Genomic DNA, 23,631 nt, shown 5'->3' on the forward strand with positions numbered 1-23,631 from the left:
CTGCTGCCTTTGCAAACAAAGGGGTTAAATATTATACTTTATTTTTCTGGGGGTTTCTTTCTGCCTGGCACACCTCGGCTGACCCCTCTGAACATTCCACATCAGGGTCACTCTTTCTTCACTTCACCCCCTCTTTGCTTCCCTCAATTTAATATTCATGGTACAGAATGTATCTCCTTTTCAACACTGTTCTCTGCTCAGATTAGTCAGTGCTCCCTCCCCTTGCACTCTACCCTGCATTTCTCACTCGCCAACAACCCATTTACCTGTCACTGGATGTTTGCCAGCTTCCAGCTGTTATCCCCTTACCACCAAACATGCCTGAAATACCTTTCAGGCATGTTAGAAATAGCTTACCAATAAATATCTAGCACCAGTTTCTTCCTATTACTGGCAGTTTCCTTTCATTTTACTTTGTTACTGCCACAATGCTCCATTATTTGCATTGTTTTTGTTAGTAGTTGGTTGCCAATTTAAATATATTGTTTTTTTTTGTGTCCATTTCTCCTTTTCTTATGCTTCCACTTGACTATTGGCATCACTTACTTGCCTTAACCTCACTAACCAGCCTTTATTTCAACTTTGTGTAAATTCCTAGTGTCTCCTTTCTGCTCTCTCCTTATGTTTTCTCTCCCAACTCTCCAGTCTTCTTTCTTTTCTGTCTTTACATTTCTCTGTTCACCCCTCCCCATTATTCGCTTTTCTTTTCTCTTCCACTCTCTCAGCTCTCTCAATACCCCCCTTTTCATTCCTGTCGCCAATTCAGCAAAGCCATGACCGGTCTATCGTCCAAAAATTACTTCAAAACCTTGTATGCCAGTAAAAAATAAAAAGTGCCCCAGCTACTTGTATTAACTAGTTCTAACTTCTAACACATCAACACTTGAATCTCTCTTTCTGTATATATTTTAGTCTATTTGTGTTTTTGTATATGGAAATCTATATAACCCACCCCCTCAAAAAAGCTGGTCCTCCAGATCAAATCACTACACAGTCTGCCAATGTGTAATACGTTGTTACAGTGAGGGATCCTGCTGTACCTGTTAGCAATTATACTGTTCCATTGCTAAATCCTTGGCCAGAATGCAGGGATTACATTGGGCGCATGCTATTTAACTCATTGAATACAGAGAAGGTTTCTGCAATGTGCTATAGGAGTTTAAGGTTGTAAGGGTTAAGCGTGGTAGGGGCATATTGACACTGATCTTATCAGAGCAGTGGCTCTCTAGACATATTAGCTTTTAACTGATTCACTGTAATCCATATTTAGGAGGAACACCTCTCTTTTTATCTAAAATTATCTTTTGCCATGTGGTGCAATACATCGCAAAATCATCTTTTCCCGAATACCAGACGGATATGTCTGACTGCTCTACAGCAAGTTAGATTTCCCTGCACTACATGTGAGGAGAAGTGGAATTCTAAAGAGAGGGAAGTCTACTAGACAGGTGTACGACTTTGATTTAGAGTTACACACTGACTTATGTAATTTGCACTTTACAGTACTGTCACGAACCTGGGTTCAGGGAGTTGGGAACTCTGGGATTCTTCCGATGGTTGGGAAGAAGAACCGTAGTTGGGTCGAAATAGAGACGGCCGAATGTAGGTCTTCCTCATGCGGGATTAATAGAACATAAGTTCATGAATGATGCTGAAGAACTCTGAATGAAAGAGGACTTGTGAATGATGCTGAAGAACACGGAATGAAAGATGACTTGTGAACGATGCTGAAGAACTCTGAATGAAAGATGACTTGTGAATGATGCTGAAGAACACGGAATGAAAGATGACTTGTGAACGATGCTGAAGAACTTTGAATGAAAGAGGACTTGTGAATGATGCTGAAGAACACGGAATGAAAGATGACTTGTGAACGATACTGAAGAACACAGAATGAAAGATGACTTGTGAACGATGCTGAAGAACACTGAAGTCTGTGCACCAAGAGGCTCGCTGATTACTGGAAGCACTGGAGTCTGCGAGCTGTGAAACACTGTATGCAGGAAGCACTGGAGTCTCTGAACACACTGCAGGCTGGAAGCACTGGGACTCTGCGAGCTGTGAAACACACTGTATGCAGGAAGCACTGGAGTCTCTGAACACACTGCAGGGTGGAAGCACTGGGACTCTGCGAGCTGTGAAACACTGTATGCAGGAAGCACTGGAGTCTGAACACACTGCAGGCTGGAAGCAATGGGACTCTGAGAGCAGAAAGACACGAGCCTGGAAGGAAGCTTTGCAGCGAAGCCCCGGCGCTTCCTTTTGAACTTCCCGCCCTCATCCCATTGGCGGAGGGGCGGTGATTATGTCACCAGCCCCCTCGCCCCACATGGACTTAGACATGGTGGTGCCCACGGAGTGGGGAAGCGCCGACGGCAGCGCTACCCGCACACTGGAACCTAGACGCCGGTGGGGAGAGGACGCGGCAGGATAAGTGCGGCAGCCGCCGCTGTGTGGCCGTGACAGTACCCCCTCCTCTGGGAGTGGCCCCTGGACACTTTCCTGGTTTGGTTGGGTGCTTGGAGTGAAAGATCCGCACAAGTCGAGGGGCAGAGACATTCGAAGCCTTCACCCAACTTCTCTCTTCAGGTCCATAACCTTGACATTCCACCAGATACTGCAGACTCTTGCGATAGTAACGAGAATGGAGAATACTACAGACTTCAAATTCCGTTCCATCTTCGGTCACCACTGGAGCTGATCTGGGTGAGTCTGAATGGAAACGATTTAGAATGAGAGGACAGAGAAGAGAAACATGGAAAGAGTTCAGTATTCGGAAGTGAGAGGGCAAACCCAATTTGCAGACAGCAGGATTCAGGACTTGCAGTACAGGGTAAGGACCGATGAATCTCGGAGCAAATGTCATAGCAGGTATCTTGAGACGAAGGTTGCGGGTGGAGAGCCATACCCTGTCACCAACCTTGTATTGAGGAGCTGCCAGTCGTCTCTTGTCCGCAAAAAGTTTGTACCTGATGGAGACCTTTTTGAGGTTGGCATGAACTTACTCCAGATGCGACTGAAGTGCTGCAGAGTGGAGGTCACGGCAGGAACATTTTCCGTAGGACAAGTCGATAATTCCGGTACTCGCGGATGGAATCCATAGTTGATGAAAAATGGGGTCTACCCAGTGGAGGTATGATACTGATGATTATGGGCGAACTCTGCCCAGGGCAACAACTCCACCCAGTTGTCCTGTGAGGGAGAAAGATAAATGCGGAGGAAAGTCTCTAAATCCTGATCGATTTTTTCGGTCTGTCCATTTGTTTGTGGTTGGTAGGCTGAAGAAAACTTGAGTTTTATTTGTAGAGCAGAACAGAGAGCTCTCCAGAATCTTGCAGTGAACTGAACCCCTCGATCAGAAACCACCTCCTGAGGTAATCCGTGTAGCTGAAATTGTTCCTGGATAAATAATTGAGACAGTTTGAGAGCCGTTGGTAGACAATGACAAAGGAACAAAATGTGCAATTTTCGAGAAGCGATCAACGATCACCCAGATGGTGTTATAACCCTTGGAAGAAGGCAACTCGGTGATAAAGTCCATAGAGATATGGGACAAGGGTGTTATAGGAATGGACAAAGGATCAAGCAGTCCAGCAGGAGGGAGACAAGGAATCTTGTGTTGAGTACATTGAGGGCAGGAGCTTACGTAATGTTGTATATCTCTCATAGTGGACCACCAATAAGATCTATGTAAGAATTCCAACATTTTTTGGACTCCAGGGTGACCAGAGATCTTGGAGATATGGGCCCAGTGAAGCAATTTTCGGTCGGAGTTCAGCTGGAACGGACGTCGTCCTAGGAGGAGGACCAAGAGAGGTGAGAGCTGCGGAAATGGAAACAGGACTGAGAATTAAATTCTCGACGGAATTCTCTTAATCGGAGGCAGTTAGGGAGCGAGACAGGGCATCAGCTTTAGCATTGAGAGTCCCGGCCCGGTACTTAATGACAAATGAAAACAGAGTGAAAAAGAGTGCCCATCTAGCTTGACGGGGATTCAAACATTGGGCGGTCTTGATGTATAACAAGTTCTTGTGGTCGGTGTAGATGGTAATTAGATGTTTAGCACCTTCCAATAAATATCTCCACTCCTCCAAGTCAGATTTTATTGCCAATAGTTCCTGATCTCCAATGGTATAATTACGTTCAGCAGGTGAAAACTTTCGAGAGTGGAAACCACATGGATGCAACTTCCCATCAGAAGAGTACTGTGAGAGGACGGCTCCAACACCGACTGAGGAGGCATCGACTTACAAGAAAAACGGTTTCTCAAAATTTGGCTGCTGGAGCACCAGAGCATACATAAAGGCTGATTTCAACAGGGCAAGCCCATCTATGGCTTTGGGAGACCACAAATTCGGGTTGGAACCTTTCTTGGTCAGAGCGGTAATGGGTGCTACAATGGTGGAAAACCCTTTTATGAACTTCCTGTAATAATTTGCGAAGCCCGGGAATCTTTGCACCGCTTTCAAGGAGAGAGGTTGAGTCCAATCCCGGATGGCTTTAAGCTTTTCCGGATCCATGCGAAGCTCTGTTCCCGAGATGACATATCTAAGGAAAGGAATTGATGGAACTTCAAAGGTACACTTGGAGATCTTGCCATATAGATGGTTCCTACGCAGTCGGTGAAGTACTTCTTTGACCTGCATCCTATGTTCTGCAAGATTCCTGGAAAAGATTAGAATGTCATCTGTAACAGACTCAGTCCCAGCTGGCGCGTGAGGAGTACTTTTTGCCAGCCTGTTTCTGGATTCAATGCGTAAGTGCAAAGGGGCAGGAAAGAACTGTGTTATCACCTATACAGCATGCTGCCTGGATTCCCAATAGAACTGTAGAACTGGACATCACATATTATTGTGAAACACAATCCCTCTGTTATATGTGTTTGTGCTTATCAGGGAATAATATCTCTAGCCTGATGTTTTGTACATAATGCATTTGACGATGTATATATGTGAATGTATTGGTTATTGTGTTATAGTTTGTAAAATAATGTTCCCCCCATGTGACTGCTCAGATAACCTGTGTGTTTGCTGTTGGGTAAATACAGCCAGTCTCAGATGTCAGTCCATACACCTCCCTCATTCTTCCCCACTCAGTGGATTCCAGGCCAAATAATCAGATTAATTAAGTAAGGATATTTTAGTTAACATCTAGTGTGGCCAGGGGACATGCCTGGACATGTGAAAGTAGGTCTGATCTGTAGTCAGCCCCTTAGTGTAGCTCACCCAATGCAGAGCCAGGGGGTGTCGCCTCATGGTGGAAAAGACAGAGGTTGTATAATAGCAAACAGGGGCTATTGAAAGAGTGCAGTGGAGTTCCTGGCCTGAGAGGAATGATGTGTTTGGCTTCTGAAAGCTACTGGTAAGATAGTGCTTCCAGTGTGCTGAGGCCTAGAAGCATTGTTGGGATCTGCTGGTTTCAAAAGGCTACTGGACGTGCACTGAGGGAGAGATCTGCTCAGAAGGTCAGAGAGTGGATGTACCTCTGAAGTGCAGACACTGACTAGGCATTGCGGTGGCGTCAGTGGCGAGAATCCATGGCGCAGGGCACTGTGTGAGCTGGTATCCTAGACCAGGGGACACAGAACCACGGCCAGTGTGTAACAGCAGGAGATCACAGGCATCTGTAATTCTAAACTACCGTGGGGACCTAGTAAGTAAGATACCATCCTGGCTTGCAATTGTTAATGTTATTGTGTACTGTGTGTATATTTACAATAAAGGGCAGTTGCCCCTTTACCAAACTGTTTACCTGAGTGATCAGAGAATCCGTATCCTCACATCATCCAAGTAAACCATTACACCCTGGTATAGCATGTCCCGAAAGATCTCGTTCACGAATCCCTGGAAGACGGCAGGAGCATTGCTGAGGCCGAACGGCATTACCAAATACTCGTAAAGCCTGTCCCTGGTATTAAAAGCGGTCTTCCACTCGTTCCCCTGTCTGATGCGTATGAGGTTATAGGCTCCCCTCAAGTCAAGCTTCGTGAAAACGTGGGCTCCTTGAACCTTGTCAAATAGCTCCTTGTCAAATAGAAGCTAGGGATCAGTCAGGTAGCCAGTCCATGCCTGTCCCTGTGGCGCCAGGCCCTTCGGGGTCTCAGAAGCGCACCATATCCCAGATCGATGACACAGATACCGACACAGATACTGACTCTAGTGTCGACTATGAAGATGCAAAATTACAGCCAAAGGTGGCAAAAGGTATTCGGTACATGATTATTGCCATTAAAGAGGTTTTGCATATTACTGAAGAACCCCCGGTCCCTGACACGAGGGTACACATGTATAAAGGGAAACAGCCTGAAGTCACCTTTCCATCCTCATTTGAACTAAGTGAATTGTGCGAAAAGGCTTGGGAATCTCCGGATAGGGGACCACAAGTTCCCAAAAGGATTCTTATGGCGTATCCTTTTCCACAAACTGATAGGATACGCTGGAAATCTTCGCCTAAAGTAGACAAGGCGCTGACACGCTTGTCCAAAAAGGTGGCACTGCCTTCTGAGGATACGGCTTCCCTCAAGGAACCTGCTGACCGCAGGCAGGAAATTACCTTGAAGCACATTTACACTCATTCAGGTACTATTGCTAGACCGGCTATGGCGTCGGCCTGGGTTTGTAGTGCGGTTGTAGCATGGGCAGATTCCTTATCTACGGAGATTGACACCTTAGATAGGGATGCTATTCAAATGACCATAGAGCATATCAGAGATGCTGCCTTGTATATGAGAGATGCTCAGAGAGACATTTGTTTATTAAGCTCCAGAATAAATGCTATGTGTATTTCTGCTAGGCGGCTCTTGTGGACCCGACAGTGGACGGGAGATGCCGATTCAAAGCGGCATATGGAGTCCTTGCCTTACAAAGGGGAGGAGTTGTTTGGAGACGGCCTCTCTGACCTTGTCTCTACGGCTACGGCTGGTAAGTCAAATTTCTTACCTTATGTCCCCCCGCAGCATACAAAAAAGGCACCTCATTATCAAATGCAGTCCTTTCGTTCCAATAAAAACAAAAAGGTACGGGGATCGTCCTTTGTTGCCAGAGGGAAAGGTAGGGGAAAGAAGCTGCACACAGCTAGTTCCCAAGAGCAAAAGTCCTCCCCTGCCTCAGCAAAGTCCACCGCATGACGCTGGGGCTTCCCGGGGGGAGGCAGATCTAGTGGGGGCTCGTCTTCGGTTTTTCAGCCACGTCTGGGTTCACTCGCAGGTGGATCCCTGGGCATTAGAGATTGTTTCTCAGGGATACAGGCTGGAATTCGGAGACTTGCCTCCTAGCCGGTTTTTCAAATCTGCTTTGCCGGCTTCCCCGTCAGATAGGGAGCTAGTGTTGGCGGCAATCCATAAATTGTATATTCAACAGGTGATTGTCACAGTTCCTCATCTCCAGCAAGGAGAGGGATATTACTCGACCCTGTTTGTGGTTCCGAAACCGGACGGTTCGGTCAGACCCATTTTAAACCTTTAATCTCTGAACCTGTACTTGAAGAGGTTCAAGTTCAAGATGGAATCACTCAGGGCGGTCATCGCCAGCCTGGAGGGGGGGGATTGGATGGTGTCCCTGGACATAAAGGATGCATACCTTCATGTTCCGATATTCCCCCCTCATCAGGCGTTCCTGAGATTTGCAGTGCAGGACTGTCACTACCAATTTCAGACGTTGCCGTTTGGGCTTTCCACGGCCCCGAGGATTTTCACCAAGGTAATGGCAGAAATAATGGTGCTCCTGCGCAGGCAGGGGGTCACAATTATCCCATACTTGGACGATCTCCTCATAAAGGCGAGATCTCGGGAGAAGTTGCTGGACAGTGTGTCTCTGTCCATGAAGACGTTGCAGATACACGGCTGAATTCTCAATATACCGAAGTCCCAGCTAGTCCCTACAACGCGTCTGACCTTTTTGGGACTGATTCTAGACACAGACCAGAAAAAGGTTTTTCTTCCGATCGAAAAGGTTCAGGAGCTCATACCCATGGTCAGAAATCTCTTAAAACCAAAAAAGGTTTCAGTGCATCATTGCATGCGGGTCCTGGGGAAGATGGTGGCTTCATACGAGGCCATCCCTTTCGGCAGGTTCCATGCGAGGACCTTTCAATGGGACCTCTTGGACAAGTGGTCCGGGTCCCATTTACGAATGCATCAAAGGATCACCCTGTCTCCCAGGACCAGGGTATCTCTCCTGTGGTGGCTGAACAGTGCTCACCTGCTAGAGGGTTGCAGGTTCGGCATTCAGGACTGGGTCCTGGTGACCACGGACGCAAGCCTCCGAGGCTAGGGAGCAGTAACGCTGGGAAGAAATTTCCAAGGTCTCTGGTCAAACCTAGAGACTTGTCTCCACATCAACGTCCTGGAGTTGAGGGCCATATACAACGCTCTGTGTCAAGCGGAAGAATTGCTTCGGAGAAAACCGGTTCTGATTCAGTCGGACAACGTCACGGCAGTGGCTCATATAAACCGGCAAGGCGGAACAAGGAGCAGAGTGGCCATGGCAGAAGCGACCAGGATTCTACGCTGGGCGGAAGGCCATGTAAGCGCACTATCAGCAGTGTTCATCCCGGGGGTGGACAACTGGGAGGCGGACTTCCTCAGCAGGCACGACGTGCATCCGGGAGAGTGGGGACTTCATCAAGAAGTCTTCGCACAGATCATGGATCGATGGGGACTGCCTCAAATTGACATGATGGCATCCCGTCTCAACAAAAAGCTAAAGCGGTGTTGCGCCAGGTCAAGGGACCCTCAGGCGGTAGCAGTAGACGCTCTGGTGACACCTTGGGTGTTCAGATCGGTCTATGTATTTCCTCCTCTTCCTCTCATACCCAAAGTGTTGAGAATAATAAGAATGAGCAGGGTCAGAACAATCCTCATTGTTCCAGATTGGCCACGGAGGACTTGGTATCTGGAGCTGCAAGAGTTGCTCACAGAAGATCCGTGGCCTCTTCCTCTAAGGCAGGACCTGCTGCGGCAGGGGCCCTGTCTGTTCCAAGACTTACCGCGGCTGTGTTTGACGGCATGACGGTTGAACGCCGGATCCTAGCGGAAAAAGGAATTCCGGAGGAAGTCATTCCTACCCTGATCAAGGCTAGGAAAGACGTGACATTAAAACATTATCACCGTATATGGCGGAAATATGTTTCTTGGTGTGAGGCCAGAGCTGCTCCTACGAAGGAGTTCCATTTGGGCCGTCTGCTTCACTTCCTTCAAACAGGAGTGACTTTGGGCCTAAAATTAGGGTCCATAAAGGTCCAAATTTCGGCCTTATCCATTTTCTTTCAAAGAGGATTAGCCTCTCTTCCTGAAGTACAGACTTTTGTGAAGGGGGTGCTGCATATTCAGCCTCCCTTTGTGCCTCCGGTGGTGCCTTGGGATCTTAACGTGGTGTTACGTTTCCTCAAGTCACCTTGGTTTGAACCACTCAAAACTGTGGAGTTGAAATACCTCACGTGGAAAGTGGTCATGTTGTTGGCATTAGCTTCGGCTAGACGTGTTTCAGAATTGGCGGCTTTATCACATAAAAGCCCATACTTGTTTTTTCACGTGGATAGGGCAGAGTTGAGGACTCGTCCTCAATTTCTGCCAAAGGTGGTCTCATCTTTTCATATGAACCAACCTATTGTCGTGCCTGTGGCTACACGGGACTTGGAGGATTCCGAGTCCCTGGATGTGGTCAGGGCTTTGAAGATTTATGTGACCAGAACGGCTAGAATCAGGAAGACTGAAGCTCTGTTTGTTCTGTATGCGGCCAACAAGGTTGGCGCTCCTGCTTCAAAGCAGACTATTGCTCGCTGGATCTGTAACACGATTCAGCAGGCGCATTCTACGGCAGGATTGCCGTTACCGAAATCGGTTAAGGCCCATTCCACTAGGAAAGTGGGCTCTTCTTGGGCGGCTGCCTGAGGGGTCTCGGCATTACAGTTGTGCCGAGCAGCTACTTGGTCGGGGTCTAACACCTTTGCAAAGTTCTATAAGTTTGATACCCTGGCTGAGGAGGACCTCCTGTTTGCTCAATCGGTGCTGCAGAGTCATCCGCACTCTCCCGCCCGTTTGGGAGCTTTGGTATAATCCCCATGGTCCTTACGGAGTCCCAGCATCCTCAAGGACGTTAGAGAAAATAAGATTTTACTTACCGGTAAATCTATTTCTCGTAGTCCGTAGAGGATGCTGGGCGCCCGTCCCAAGTGCGGACTTCTTCTGCAAGACTTGTATATAGTTATTGCTTACATAAGGGTTATGTTATAGTTTATCGGTTGAACCGTGGCTATGTTATTGTTCATACTGTTAACTGGGTAGTTTATCACAAGTTTTACGGTGTGATTGGTGTGGCTGGTATGGATCTCGCCCTTAGATTTACAAAAATCCTTCCTCGTACTGTCCATCTCCTCTGGGCACAGTTTCCCTGACTAAGGTCTGGAGGAGGGGCATAGAGGGAGGAGCCAGTGCACACCCAGAGTCCAAAGCTTTCTTAAAGTGCACTATCTCCTGCGGAGCCCGTCTATTCCCCATGGTCCTTACGGAGTCCCAGCATCCTCTACGGACTACGAGAAATAGATTTACCGGTAAGTAAAATCTTATTTTTTGCATGGTATTTGGTGAGCGCTTATTTCATGTGTGAAAATTTTCTCTACATTTATTGAGGGAGCAAAGGTAAATTATTATTATTTACATATACCCGCCCCCCGCCCCTCCCCTCCCTTATTTTACTGAATATGTTCAGCATGCTGTAAGCTGCAGCCGCTGCACCCACCCCTTTCAGCTGCTGTCTGGGGAATGCAGACATGTCACAGTCTGACATGTCTGCTGCAGCACAGCCAGCAGCAGCAGTGCCCGATGCCCGTCCCTTCCCTATTTGTATGGCTGCTCCCTCCCCCGGGATCAGCCACCAGTCTCCTGCATCTGTATGTACCTGCTCAATACCCTCCTGAGGCTCCGCCCCCTCACAACAGAGGCCACACCCCTTTCCTGCTCTTGTTGGGAAGATCTGATTCCTTCCCAGCCAGCTTCGTGGGGTGAACCAGGCAATACAGTATATAGAGAGTGACTGCAACTTCCCACAATCAAAAGTAAGTATCTGTGGGGGGATGGGTGTGGTTTTTTTTATACATGGGGGTTGGGGTATATATTAATATTATCTAGGGGTGTTGTGTTAGTATTATCTAAGGGAGTGGGTTGGTAAATAGTATTGTGTGGGGTGGGGGTTGTATCACTGTCATGGGGTTGTGTACTATCTTGTATTATAGTATGCTGAAATTACTTGAAGATGGTGTAATGTGTGTGTGTGTGTGGGGGGGAAGTAATGTTTTGTGAAAGTTGAGGAAGTGTATGTATTATTGTTTACATACAGAGCACATGGATTTTTTTTATATATTTTTTACACACACACACACACACACACACACACACACACACACACGGTATGCAGTAAAAAAAACGATTGTCGGGATCCCAGCTGTCTCAATACAGACACCGGGATCCCAACAGGGCTACTATACCGCCACTGGAATACCGGCGAGGTAAATGATTCCCCCTCTGTGTGTGTCCATGACATCCATAGAGGGGGAATAGAACCTGTGGCGAGTGAGACTCAACACTGAGCCCGCAGCGTGGTGAGCGCAGGGAGCTTTGTTGTGCTCGCCACCCCTCTGCCGGCATTCTGGCTACTGACATTCGGCATCCCATGCAACGGAATCCCATACCGATCCCACACAAAGGTGTATTCAGCAAGGAGGGGGCCTGTGTGCCATCTCCATCCAGGCCCCCATCTTTCTAGCCGGTGGTGCAAGTGAGTAGACTCTGGTGCTGCCCTACAGTCTACCCACCAGCTTTTCCCAAAAGTCAATTGTTCAGGTTTTTGAGGGAGGATGGGTGGTAGGCTAAAATGTAGCCTAGAGCGCAGTGCCACCGTGCACTGGCCTTGCTCCCAGCCACACCTGGAGCCCTGATAACAGAGTAGTAATCCCAGCAGCCTGCGGCCCTGTACAGGTGGAGCTAGGAAGTACTGAAGGATGAGCAGCCCTGCCACAGGGACCAGGTTTGTTGTTTCCTCTCTGTTACCGGTGGCGGAGGGGGTTGGCTAGGATTTTCAGGGGAGAGTGGCGGGTACTTTACTTTGACATGGGCTAAGCTCATCGGAGACCGGGCTGTACTGCTTGTGTTCTATGCTGTATTGCCAACATGCTCTCCTTAGTATCACCCTCTCCCTTTCACCCTCTACTGTCACCCACTGCTGTCACCCTCTACCTGGCATCACCCTCTTCCTGTCACCCTTTCCCTGGCATCACCCTCTTCCTGTCACCCTTTCCCTGGCGTCACCCTCTTTCTGTCACCCTCTCCCTGGCGTCACCCTCTTCCTGTCACCCTCTCTCTAGTGTCACCCTGTTCCTGTCACCTACAGCTGGCACCATCTTCCTGTCACCAGCTCCGTGGCATCACCCTATCCCTGTCACCTACTTCTGTCATCCTTTAACTGACATCACCCTCTTCCTGTCACCATCTCCCTGGCATCACCCTCTTCCTGTCACCAGCTCCATGGTATCACCCTCTCCCTTTTATCTACTGCTGTAAAACTCTCCCTGGTGTTACCCTCTTCCTGTCATCCTCTCCCTGGTGTCACCCTCTCCCTGTCACCCACTGCCTCTCTCTGTCACCCTTTACCTGTCACCCTCTCTCCGTCATCCTCTCCCTGTCACCCACTGCATCTCCTCTGCATCACTGTCTCCCCATCACCATCTCTCTCCTGTCACCCACTGCCTTTCCAAGGCATCACCCTGTCCTGATCGGGCATCACCCTGTCCTGATCACATGGATACAGCATTCCCATTGAGGCCATGCACCTTGTTGTGAGGCCACACCCTCATTGCAAGACTACGTCCACTTTTCCAGGAGCATGTGTGCCTTTGGCGCACGCAAGGACAGTGGCGGTAGCGGGCATTGGCTCGGCGGAGGTAGGTTTCATCAACAAGGCTCGGCGGACATTATGGCTGCAGTGCCTCACCAGCCACTGACCTCACCGCACGCCACTGCTCTGCATGCTAACTTTAAATATTACAGTAAAATTGATATCCGTGTTCTACTTATGATGAATTGTGTTTGTCTTCATATGAAGATAAAGCCATTCAGGAGCTCGGAAGTTTCTACTATTGGGGCACCATTTTTTTTTTAATCATACATGACACTAAAAAATACATATTTTAATTATTATGGTTACAACTATTAATCTTATTAACTTGTACCTATAGCTCTGGGGTAACAGAAAGGGCCCAGTTCAATTCAGCATTGTGACTGCAATGTAGAACATAGGGGGGAGCGCGCGTTTCTCTGGCCCACTCTCCCTAGAAGTCGGGACAGATGCTGAATAGGCTATTGGGCACAGGGCTGTCACACTAGTTGCCGCGATGCCCAGGCCATCGCCAATGTGTGGTTTTAAAATCTGCTACACATTGCCAGTTACCTTGGTTTTTTACCCTCCAATTTGCTGACTTTTACATCCAGCAATTTGGGAGTCCAAAATCTCTGCAAATTTTCCTTAATTTGCAGCGACGTCTGCAAGCCTCCAGAACCAACTCCAAATAAACCTGATCTCTCACCTTCTGGATTATCTTGGATGGCCAACAGTCTCTCTGTTCTCTCCCCATGGAAATCCGGCGGGATCCCAGCTGTCGGGTGGCCGGCGAGGGGCAGCAGAACGAAGCCCCTTGCGGACTCGCTACGCTCACCATGCAGCGGGCTCAGTGGGTCGCTGTACTCGCCACAGGTTTTATTCCCACTCTATGGGTGTCATGGACACCTACGAGTGAAAATAGTCCCTGCTGGTTGGCATGCCGATCAGACAGATTTTCAGACGCCGGGATCCCGGTCTCCTGACCATCGGTCACATAAATGCAACCCGTATGTAAGTTGTTAATAGATCTACTTTTAGAATTTAATGTAGCAGTGTGTTGTTTTTGCCATATAGTCTTCATATTTTCTCCCATATCCTATTATTAGTTCTGTAAATGCTGCCATCCTGATACTTAAGTTGTCTTGTACACTATACACAGGGGGCATCCAAATAGCAATTGCATAATGTGCTCTAAAAAGGTGCATTTTGTTTAGCTTGCAAAGCTGGCCTTATGAGCAGAATGACTCCAGCTGGGAAAAGGTAGTATTTCACTTTTACTCCTGGAATGATCAGTAGTACAGTATATGCGCCAGTTTTATGCCTGGGGATGTGACTGCACAGTGGTAGTAGTAAATGCTAAAAGTAGAATACAGAATTCATACAGTAGTTTATGACAGAACAATAGTAATAACTAATATAGCCATTGTAACACATAACGAGACAGAAGACCGACAACGGGACCCTGTCAGTCTGAATCCCAAAGTTAAGTACTGGGTTGGGATTAGGGTTAGGCTGGGTGAGTGGGGGGGGGGGTTAGGGATAGGCCTTGAGGGGGGGCATTTAGGGTTAGGCTACAGAAGAGGATTAGTTAGGTTCAGGCTGCAGGAAGGAGAGGTTAGGTTTAGGATCGGGAGGGGTGTGTTAGGGGTGAAATACCCAGAAGCTGTCAGGATTCTGCCGTTGGTCTATTGATTGTCAGGATTTTGTACCCAAACCTATATAACTGATAGTCACATTTACCCCGTAACAAGACTCATTGCTAATATCTCTGCATTAATGTGAATATATTGCATTAGCCACAGTGCTATAGTACTAGCATAAGCGGGAAGGATTCAGACACATTCAGCAAATTAGAAACGGAGGGTGATCTTTGTCATCATCATTAGTTCAAGCACCACATGTAATCTGCCTCCATACCAGTGCATATGTTTCCTTGGAAACATATTGGACAATCAGACTTTTACTGTACGTTGGTAGTCTTTACCCATCGCTTCCAACTCCTATTTTGTTTCCTTAAGTACAATGGTCATAAGTGCAAAAATCGTTTCAGTGGTCATGGCTATAAATGCTTAAGAATTTTTGATGGGCAAAAAAATGGTTGTATTCAAATCTAAAATTAACTTCTGTCAGGCCATATTCATGTGTATATCCACGCCCTTTCCTTTGTTGTGGGCCTTTAGTGCAAATGCAGTGAAGAAGACAGGCTGCAGCCCCCAGTAAAATCCGCCACTTCAGTGAGCTCAGCTGACCCAGTTGCAGTGTGTGTGATTGGATTGGCTAAAAATAATTAAAAACTCCTTAGTGCCTAATTAGTCATTAAGGCGGGTGTCCCAGTGGTTCTGAACATAGGGCCTTATTCAGGCAATTATTCACTGCAATTTAAGCAACAGGGCCCGCGTACGCATGTGCAGGTCCTGTCCTGCGTATGCGCCCGCAGTTAATGCGGTCAGCCCGCATTAAATGTGAAAACCTCTGCCTGATTGACAAGCAGAGGCATTTGCGGAGCGGCGGGCGATCAAAAAAATGGCGGTGTGACTCCTGCTGTCGCAGCCACCAGGCTGCGCCGGCAGTAGGCTTCACTAGTTTCTGTGACCTATCTGTAATTGTGTTGCGATTGCAATTAGAGAGTGATCGCAGTGGGTGGGTGGTGGGTAGCATGCTGGGGGCCACCCATCGCAGGGCCCACCCAAGGATAGCAGATTATGCTAAAAAGCAGAATCTGCAATCCTTATTTAATTAGGACAATAGTCCGTACATTTTTACCTTAAAATAGGGATTATGCACAACTTTTCACCTCTCCGGGAGGTGGTGAAAAGAAATTCCCCTTAAACCTGTGGAGAATTATCGCAGCTAAAGTTTCGCCAAAAAGTTTTTTTCATGCAAAAACAGGTTATCGCAGCTAATTGGATTCCCCCTTATGCCGCTTTCAGGCATGTGATCTGGGAATTTGCTGGGTCTAGTAAAAGTCAGTAAATTCCCAGGTCTCAAATCCATGACCCTGGCCGGGAACAGGATCTGAGACTCAGTCCCGAGTTGTTTCCTTTCAGACATGCAGAAATCCCGGGTTGATGCGCGCTCACGTGCAAAAACCCGGGATATAACTGCATGTGTGAAAGGGGTATTGGAGCAATAAGTAAGGCGCTAAACCTACTGAATGAGCCAATATACATTATTAATTATTTAAAATAAGTAGATCCCAACAATGATTGCAGCTTCTGATTATTAAGGAAGGATATCAACAACCATCCAATTAATGAAACAAGTAATAAAAACTATCAGAACAGGTGTCGTAAATAAAGGGTTTATTAATAACACATATAAAGATATAAAACATCTAACTCTACATGCCAGATGTATTAACACAATTACATAAAATATTTATATAACCACATAAAACTATCAGATTGCAATAAAAAAGCATATATATGAGTATGACAGTGTCAGGGACCTAAAATATATTATCGGGATGCGGTTAATTTACCGGCTTTTGGGATCCCGGCGTTCAGGATACCGATGCTGGAATCCTGACAGCCGGGGAAATGCCGGTGGACGGAATCCTGACCGACGCCCGGAATTCACACCACCCCCACCCGAGCAAAGCTCGCCAACGGGCCCGATGCGCGGCAAGTGCAACGAGCCCGCGAGAGACTGGGCTTGCTAGCGGTGTTCAGGCTGTCTGTATTCCGGAGTCAGTCTCCTGACCGCCGGTAATCATACCCAACCCTATATTATCACTGCATCAACACACCTATAACTTCTTAAATAACATGAAATCAATGCAATAATTATATAAGAATAATGAGTTGAAGCAGCAGATGAAAGTTGTTAATTAGCCTGATTCAGCAATGTTCCAACACTCTATTAGTATGCGTGCATATATTCCAGCAGAAAAAAGATATGCTACTTTTTTATCACTCTAGGACATTACTGTTAAAGTTTTAAATAAAATCGACTAAATCCGATAGATGTTTTTATCTGTTTTTAGCTCACTGAATTGAAGAAAGTAAAATATTCTTCCCCAGCTTTATTCAACCTACATTTTCCAACCTTTATTGAATGAAATAGAACCCACATTACTAAGGGATTGTAATTCTAAATATTTGGGTTTTCTACATTGTGGATCATTATAAGCCTGGAGAATTTTTTATGTCTTTTTATGTATCGGTCGTTTAAAAAAAAAAATGCTTCAGGTATGTTTGCAGAATTCTATATTAGAATATGTGAAAATTGGTTTAATTTATGTAATTAAATATTTTTGTTCTTAGATGTACTTCGTATATTAAGGATCAGCTGCTCTTTTTTTTTTTTTTTTTTTAATACGTAATTTTCCTCCAAATGTATTTTATCTTCAAATCAAACAAGCACTTACTTGGGCTGGTTACATCGTTGCTGAGTTTGCGTAGTCGTCCACTGGTTGTTCTTGTTACTCCTAGAGCAGAGAAAAATGTGAACAGTTGTAAAATAAGATAAAACACATTGATATAAAGATGATGCATACCATATGACAGTAGTTCCTAAACTGGCTGTGTTCCGTGTGTCACGTGCAGGGTGCTATGGGTTGATGGTCCAGGACCAAATCAAATTATTTATGGTCAATGTCATAGGAAAAACCAGTGCTGGTGGCTGTCAATCATAACATATGTGGACAAATAAAAGCACAAACCTGTCCAACACCACATAACTGAACCCAAGGATGACAGGCCTACGGATGTCATGAAAAATAAAATGCTGATACTGTAGGGTGTTGTTTGAGGACTATTGCCATTTAAAACAACATTAATGGTAATAGAAAGTATCAATTTCAATATAAAAAACAATAGATACCATTTTAAGTTCTGTCAGGGAATTTAATGAGTAACCCTAATGGTTTGCACCCTGACAGAACAAAGTCAGAGTCAGCAATTTGAAACACCTGTATTATATCACACTAGTATCAGGACTGCAATCGTGCAGCTCTCCACTTCCTGATGCAGTGATGGCAGAGGCGAATATAAAACACTGAATATTCTCTCTCTCTGCACTTTGGCCCTCATTCCGAGTTGTTCGCTCGGTAAAAATCTTCGCATCGCAGCGATTTTCCGCTTAATGCGCATGCGCAATGTCCGCACTGCGACTGCGCCAAGTAAATTTGCTATGCAGTTAGGATTTTTACTCACGGCTTTTTCATCGTTCTGGCGATCGTAATGTGATTGACAGGAAATGGGTGTTTCTGGGCGGAAACAGGCCGTTTTAAGGGCGTGTGGGAAAAAACGCTACCGTTTCCGGAAAAAACGCAGGAGTGGCCGGAGGAACGGAGGAGTGTCTGGGCGAACGCTGGGTGTGTTTGTGACGTCAAACCAGGAACGACAAGCACTGAACTGATCGCAGATGCCGAGTAAGTCTGGAGCTACTCAGAAACTGCTACGAGGTGTGTAATCGCAATATTGCGAATACATCGTTCGCAATTTTAAGATGCTAAGATTCACTCCCAGTAGGCGGCGGCTTAGCATGAGCAAATCTGCTAAAATCCGCTTGCGAGCGAACAACTCGGAATGAGGGCCTTTATACCATACACTTATCTTTTCTGTCACCACCTAGTCTCCTAACCCTCTATCACAATTGCACATGCTCGGAAACACAAACTCCCATGCAGTCAGTTTGGTTGCCCCCATCCAGCAGTCATGAACAATTATAGCGTAAACCTTAGCAATCTAATAGCCTCCTCAAAGACTGGGTTCTGGAGCATATATGAATTAGACTATAAATATTTTATTTAAATAGTACAATGCTTAATTACATAAATGTTATAAAGAAAAAGGTTCCAAGGTACATAGATAAATGTGTTGCAATTTCAAATAAAAGGGCAAAACACATACACAGATTAACATGCAGCTAATATAAGAGGAACGGAAGAAAAATGTGGGAACAGGCTTCAGTGCAGAAATTGATCCCCCAGTCTGAATCCAGAACAGAGAACTCCAATACCTTTCAACCCATGTGTACCCATCCTTCTGATACCTTAACCAGGTCTCTGCTGACTGGCTGACCACTTAATTATATCTGGGTTCATCCCAGAACTACCCACATAACTTTCAACATAAATACAAATCGTAATTGTGCATAACTTTCCATGTGTAATGGCTACCTAAGATATAGTATGTTTACATTAATCTCCATAATTTAAGGTATAAAATTAGTGTAAATATGATACATTGTGATGTGGGATTGGTTAGATACTTTATTTCTCTGAAATGATACATACGAGTAATTTACATATCGCACCTAATTTAAGTCTAGGCTTCATATATGATTTTGTAAGCTCCCAGCTATCATAGAAATATCAATTTACATCACAACTACTGTAGATGAAATATGGGGAGGTATTGACCTGCATCTCCTAGCTATCATAAAAATATAATTTTACAGCAAAACCAGATGAAATATGGTAAAGCTCCGATCTGCATGGAAGACAAAAGCAAATTGGTACAGTCTCAGAGTTGCGCAGTGAAACAGAAAAAGCTGCCTAGACACACTGTTCAGTTGGGGGAAAAAACACCAATTCCCAATGGATGCAAAAAGAAAGATAGTGAACAAGGTGTCACTGGCGCTAAATCCGTATGAATGTGTAACGGGCCCTGGCATGGGCCACCACCATGTGAGGTGGTCCTCACAATAATCGTGTGCAGGGAAATCCCAATACCCCTGAATGGGGCGGTGACACTGATTGGTGGTATAACAACGGGATGGATAACAAAGGTATTAAAGTGCACAAATATAAATTTAATAATAAAAACATACAATAAAACACATGTGATAGTTACGAGTGCAATGTGGAATGATGAAATCCATATAGGTGACTTGTGCTTTTAAAACAGCAAGAAGCTCTCACCCTCTCCCTGTGTTGCGGTGGGCTAGCTTATAAATAAGCTGGTGTGGTCCTGGGCTGAAATAGCCTAGCACCACCGCAGAAGGATTATCAGCATTAGTTCACCTCAGGTCCACATGCGTCTCTCCTCAGTCCAAACAACGCGTTTCGGTTCAACAGAACCTTTCTCAAGACAGACAGAAGACTATGTTTACATTTGTCTTGTCAGGTAGTTGCATCTTCCTGCTGACAGGGTTGCCATAATTAAATGTACATTTAAATTTGAAATACCCCAGACCACCTGCTCAGGGCTTTCTGAGGAATTAACATGCTAATGAAAAGCTTACAAAATGCATTGTGATTACATGTCCTGTTGTGACTTTGAATTAACATACGTAGGGCGAGATTAAAATCTTGCCGCCCTCTCCCGCCTGTGATCACGCCCGACGGCAGCTATTCAAATGTTGCTGCCGGCGGGCGTGACATTAGCATTTCAGCTAGCTGCCCAACGGGACTTTTTGTGACGCACCCAATAGTTTCGTTGGGATCAGCCACGTACAGCTATGGACGCAATCAGCATGAACACGGTAAAACATTTGTATATCGCCCCCTGTGATCTCCCATCACTTTAGGCGGGAAATAGTGGGTGATAACATTTAAATCTCGCCCACGTAGTATCAAAAGAAAACCATAACCTGGATATGTTCTATATACCTATAATCTCTAAAGGTTTCATTTTAATATTTAGTAATTTTGATAAAATGTCTATACAGCAACCCCCCGCCCCCCCTTTCTTTTTTATTATTGAAACAGTTTTTTACTATTGCATTATACTCTTTTTATTTCCTTTTTTTAGATATTGAAAAAGGCCACAGTTGAGAAATGTACAAACGGGTTGGGAACGGGTGACCGGCAGTCGTGAGCCTGGCGGTCAGCATACTGACGCTGGGATTCCCGCCAGAATGGCAACAGAGGTGGGCGATCACAATGAAACCCCTTGCGGGCTCGCTGCACTCACCACAGATTATATTCCCACTCTATGGGTGTCGTGGACACCCACAGTACGGATGGTGTAATGGTTAGCATTACTGCTTCACAGCACTGAAGTCACGAGTTCGATTGCCACCATGGCTCTAACTGTGCGGAGTTTGTATGTCCTCCCCGTACTTGCCTGGGTTTCCTCTGGGTACTCCGGTTTCATCCCACAATCCAAAAATATACTGGTAGGTTAATTGGCTCCAAACAAAATTAACCCTAGCGTGAATGTGTGTACATGTGAAAGGGAATACAGGGGCAGATGTATTAACCTGGAGAAGGCATAAGGAAGTGATAAACCAATGATATGTGCAAGGTGATAAAGGCAGCAGCCAATCAGCTCCAATATGTAAATTAACAGTTAGGATCTGATTGGCTGGTGCATTTCTCACCTTGCACATATCACTGGTTTATCACTTCCTTATGCCTTCTCCAGGTTAATACATCTGCCCCACAGATTGTAAGCTCCACTGGGGCAGGGACTGATGTGAATGGGCAAATATTCTCTGTAAAGCGCTGCGGAATACGTGTGCACTATATAAAAGACTGATAATAAATAAATAGTCCTGGGCCCCCTGCTGGCAGTCGGGATCCCGGCGTCTGTATGCTGACCGCCGAGATCCCGAGTCGTTCCCGACCACCGGGATCATAACTACATCCTGTACAAACTATTTGGCACACAAAATTTACATTTTACTATTTCCATGGTGACTTTTATAGTGATGTGAAATGGTTTGATTGTTTTTCTGAAAATAAAAACTATGAGGTACAGTAATGAAATTATTCACTGGTCAAATAATGCAAATTCTAAAGCAGAGGTTCTCAAACTCGGTCCTCGGGGGCACACACAGTGCATGTTTTGCAGGTAACCCAGCAGGTGCACAGGTGTATTAATTACTCACTGACACATTTTAAAAGGTCCACAGGTGGAGCTAATTATTTCACTTGCGATTCTGTGAGGAGACCTGTAAAACATGCACTGTGTGTGCCCCCGAGGACCGAGTTTGAGAACCTCTGTTCTAAAGGAATCGGTGGTAAATGCATTTTATTTCTGAGCCTATTTCAGACTTCTAGGAGGGATGAGGTACTCTGAGCCTAAAATGGTCAGCTTGTGTTTTATGATTAATAAATATTTACAATTTCAAAGCGAAAACAGGACTTGTGGTAATAAATATTGGTGAGGAACAATAGACATATTTATCTATATTTGGAATTGGAACACAAAGTGTGTAATTTTTGAAGTGAGTAAAATACCCTGTTCTTATAGAAATTACATTGAGTTCGTATTGCTGCGGATGTTTTCTGCTAGGCATACTTTAAGTGGACTCTCTTGACTCGGGGTACAGCCTCCATAAGCTTGAAGAACGCCTTTGTTTATGGAGAGGCAGAAAACTTTAGGCAGATACACTGTGCGAAAAGAGTAAACATCACATTAAATTCAGCTTTTTCATTTTTCTAAAACACTGCGCTGGTTAGCCTCATTTATGGCATCCGGACGTCTTTTTTATGTTATGTGCTTGAAGTACCTTTTAACATTTTGCTTCTTTGCTGAAGTACAAGTGATAGGTGTACAATGCACTTCATAAGTAATTTCCATTGTCTACAAGGAAATTGTGATGGACTTTAAGCCACACTACATAACATAACCTACTTAAATGCTGATAAAAAAAATCCTACCTGCCATGTTTTCTTAACCTTTTACTAATCACATTGCACTTATGTCTGTAGGAATTTACCAAAAGGCCTTAGTGCAACCAAAATACGCCGGCATCCTGACCGCCGGTATGGAGTATCACACCCATCTCTTCATATCTTTCTATATATTCTGTTATTTTTTTTTGTGTTAAATTTACTTCTATTGAATACGCATATGGCCAATGCGACCCGGGCAGCGACGAGTAGCTCCCGGCCAGCATGCAAAAGCTGCGCTGGCCGGGAGCTACTCCTGAAGTGCAAAAGCACTTCTGCGACGGGGCAGGGACTGACATGCGGGGCGGGCTAGCCCAGTGCTGGGTGTCCCCCGCATGTCTGAGTTCCTGATCATAGCTGTGCTAAATTTAGCACAGCTACGATCAAGTTGGAATCACCCCCAATATATGGTACCTTTAGGTTAGGGAACCCTGCTGCACAGCACATCAATGCCATGCATTTGCTGGGAAACTGATAATGATGTGGTTGGTCAATAACCAGTTAAAACTTCTCCATAGTGGTATTCTGAGGACATCTAGTGGCTCTTCTATAAATCATATTTTTAAAGTCCTAGAAAACCAGAGTTACAGTACGATGGTGCATTTTTCACTGTTTAGAATTTTAATATTACTTTACAATCATATATCACACTGCTTTATAATGCCAGATCTACATACAGAGGCTTGTGAAAGTACAGTATGTGAGCATATAGGGGGTAATTCCAAGTTGATCGCAGCTGGAAATTTTTTAGCAGTTGGGCAAAACCATGTGCACTGCAGGGGAGGCAGATATAGCATGTGCAGAAAGAGTTAGATTTGGGTGTGGTGTGTTCAATCTGCAATCTAATTTGCAGTGTAAAAATAAAGCAGCCAGTATTTACCCTGCACAGAAACAAAATAACCCACCCAAATCTAACTCTCTCTGCAAATGTTATATCTCGCCCCCCCTGCAGTGCACATGGTTTTGCCCAATTGCTAACAAACTTGCTGCTGCGATCAACTCAGAATTACCCCCATAGTGTAAGAAATATAAGTACTAGCATGACATGTAGATTAGTAATGACAAGTAAATCTTTAAATAACATTCAATTTTTAGTGACTTTTCTCATCAGTAAAAAACCTCCATAATGACTCACTATTTTAATTTTCGTGAATAATTTTATCTGCCTTCTACGATTCTAAAATGCTGTTTAGT

The 23,631-nt window shown here is 45.4% G+C and overlaps 1 protein-coding gene across 2 annotated transcripts in view; it reads right to left on the reverse strand.

Annotated features, from left to right (window-relative positions):
* The window catches only part of SEPTIN9 (septin 9), a 442,263-nt gene that overhangs the window by 343,863 nt on the left and 74,769 nt on the right, over positions 1-23,631 (reverse strand). For both annotated transcript variants that reach the window (XM_063960451.1, XM_063960454.1), the window contains exon 2: positions 17,239-17,298. In XM_063960451.1, the coding sequence (XP_063816521.1) occupies positions 17,239-17,298 (60 nt within the window). The remainder of the gene's footprint in view (positions 1-17,238; positions 17,299-23,631) is intronic.

Source organism: Pseudophryne corroboree, chromosome 3 (genome assembly GCF_028390025.1).
Source record: "Pseudophryne corroboree isolate aPseCor3 chromosome 3, aPseCor3.hap2, whole genome shotgun sequence".
NCBI lineage: Eukaryota > Metazoa > Chordata > Amphibia > Anura > Myobatrachidae > Pseudophryne > Pseudophryne corroboree.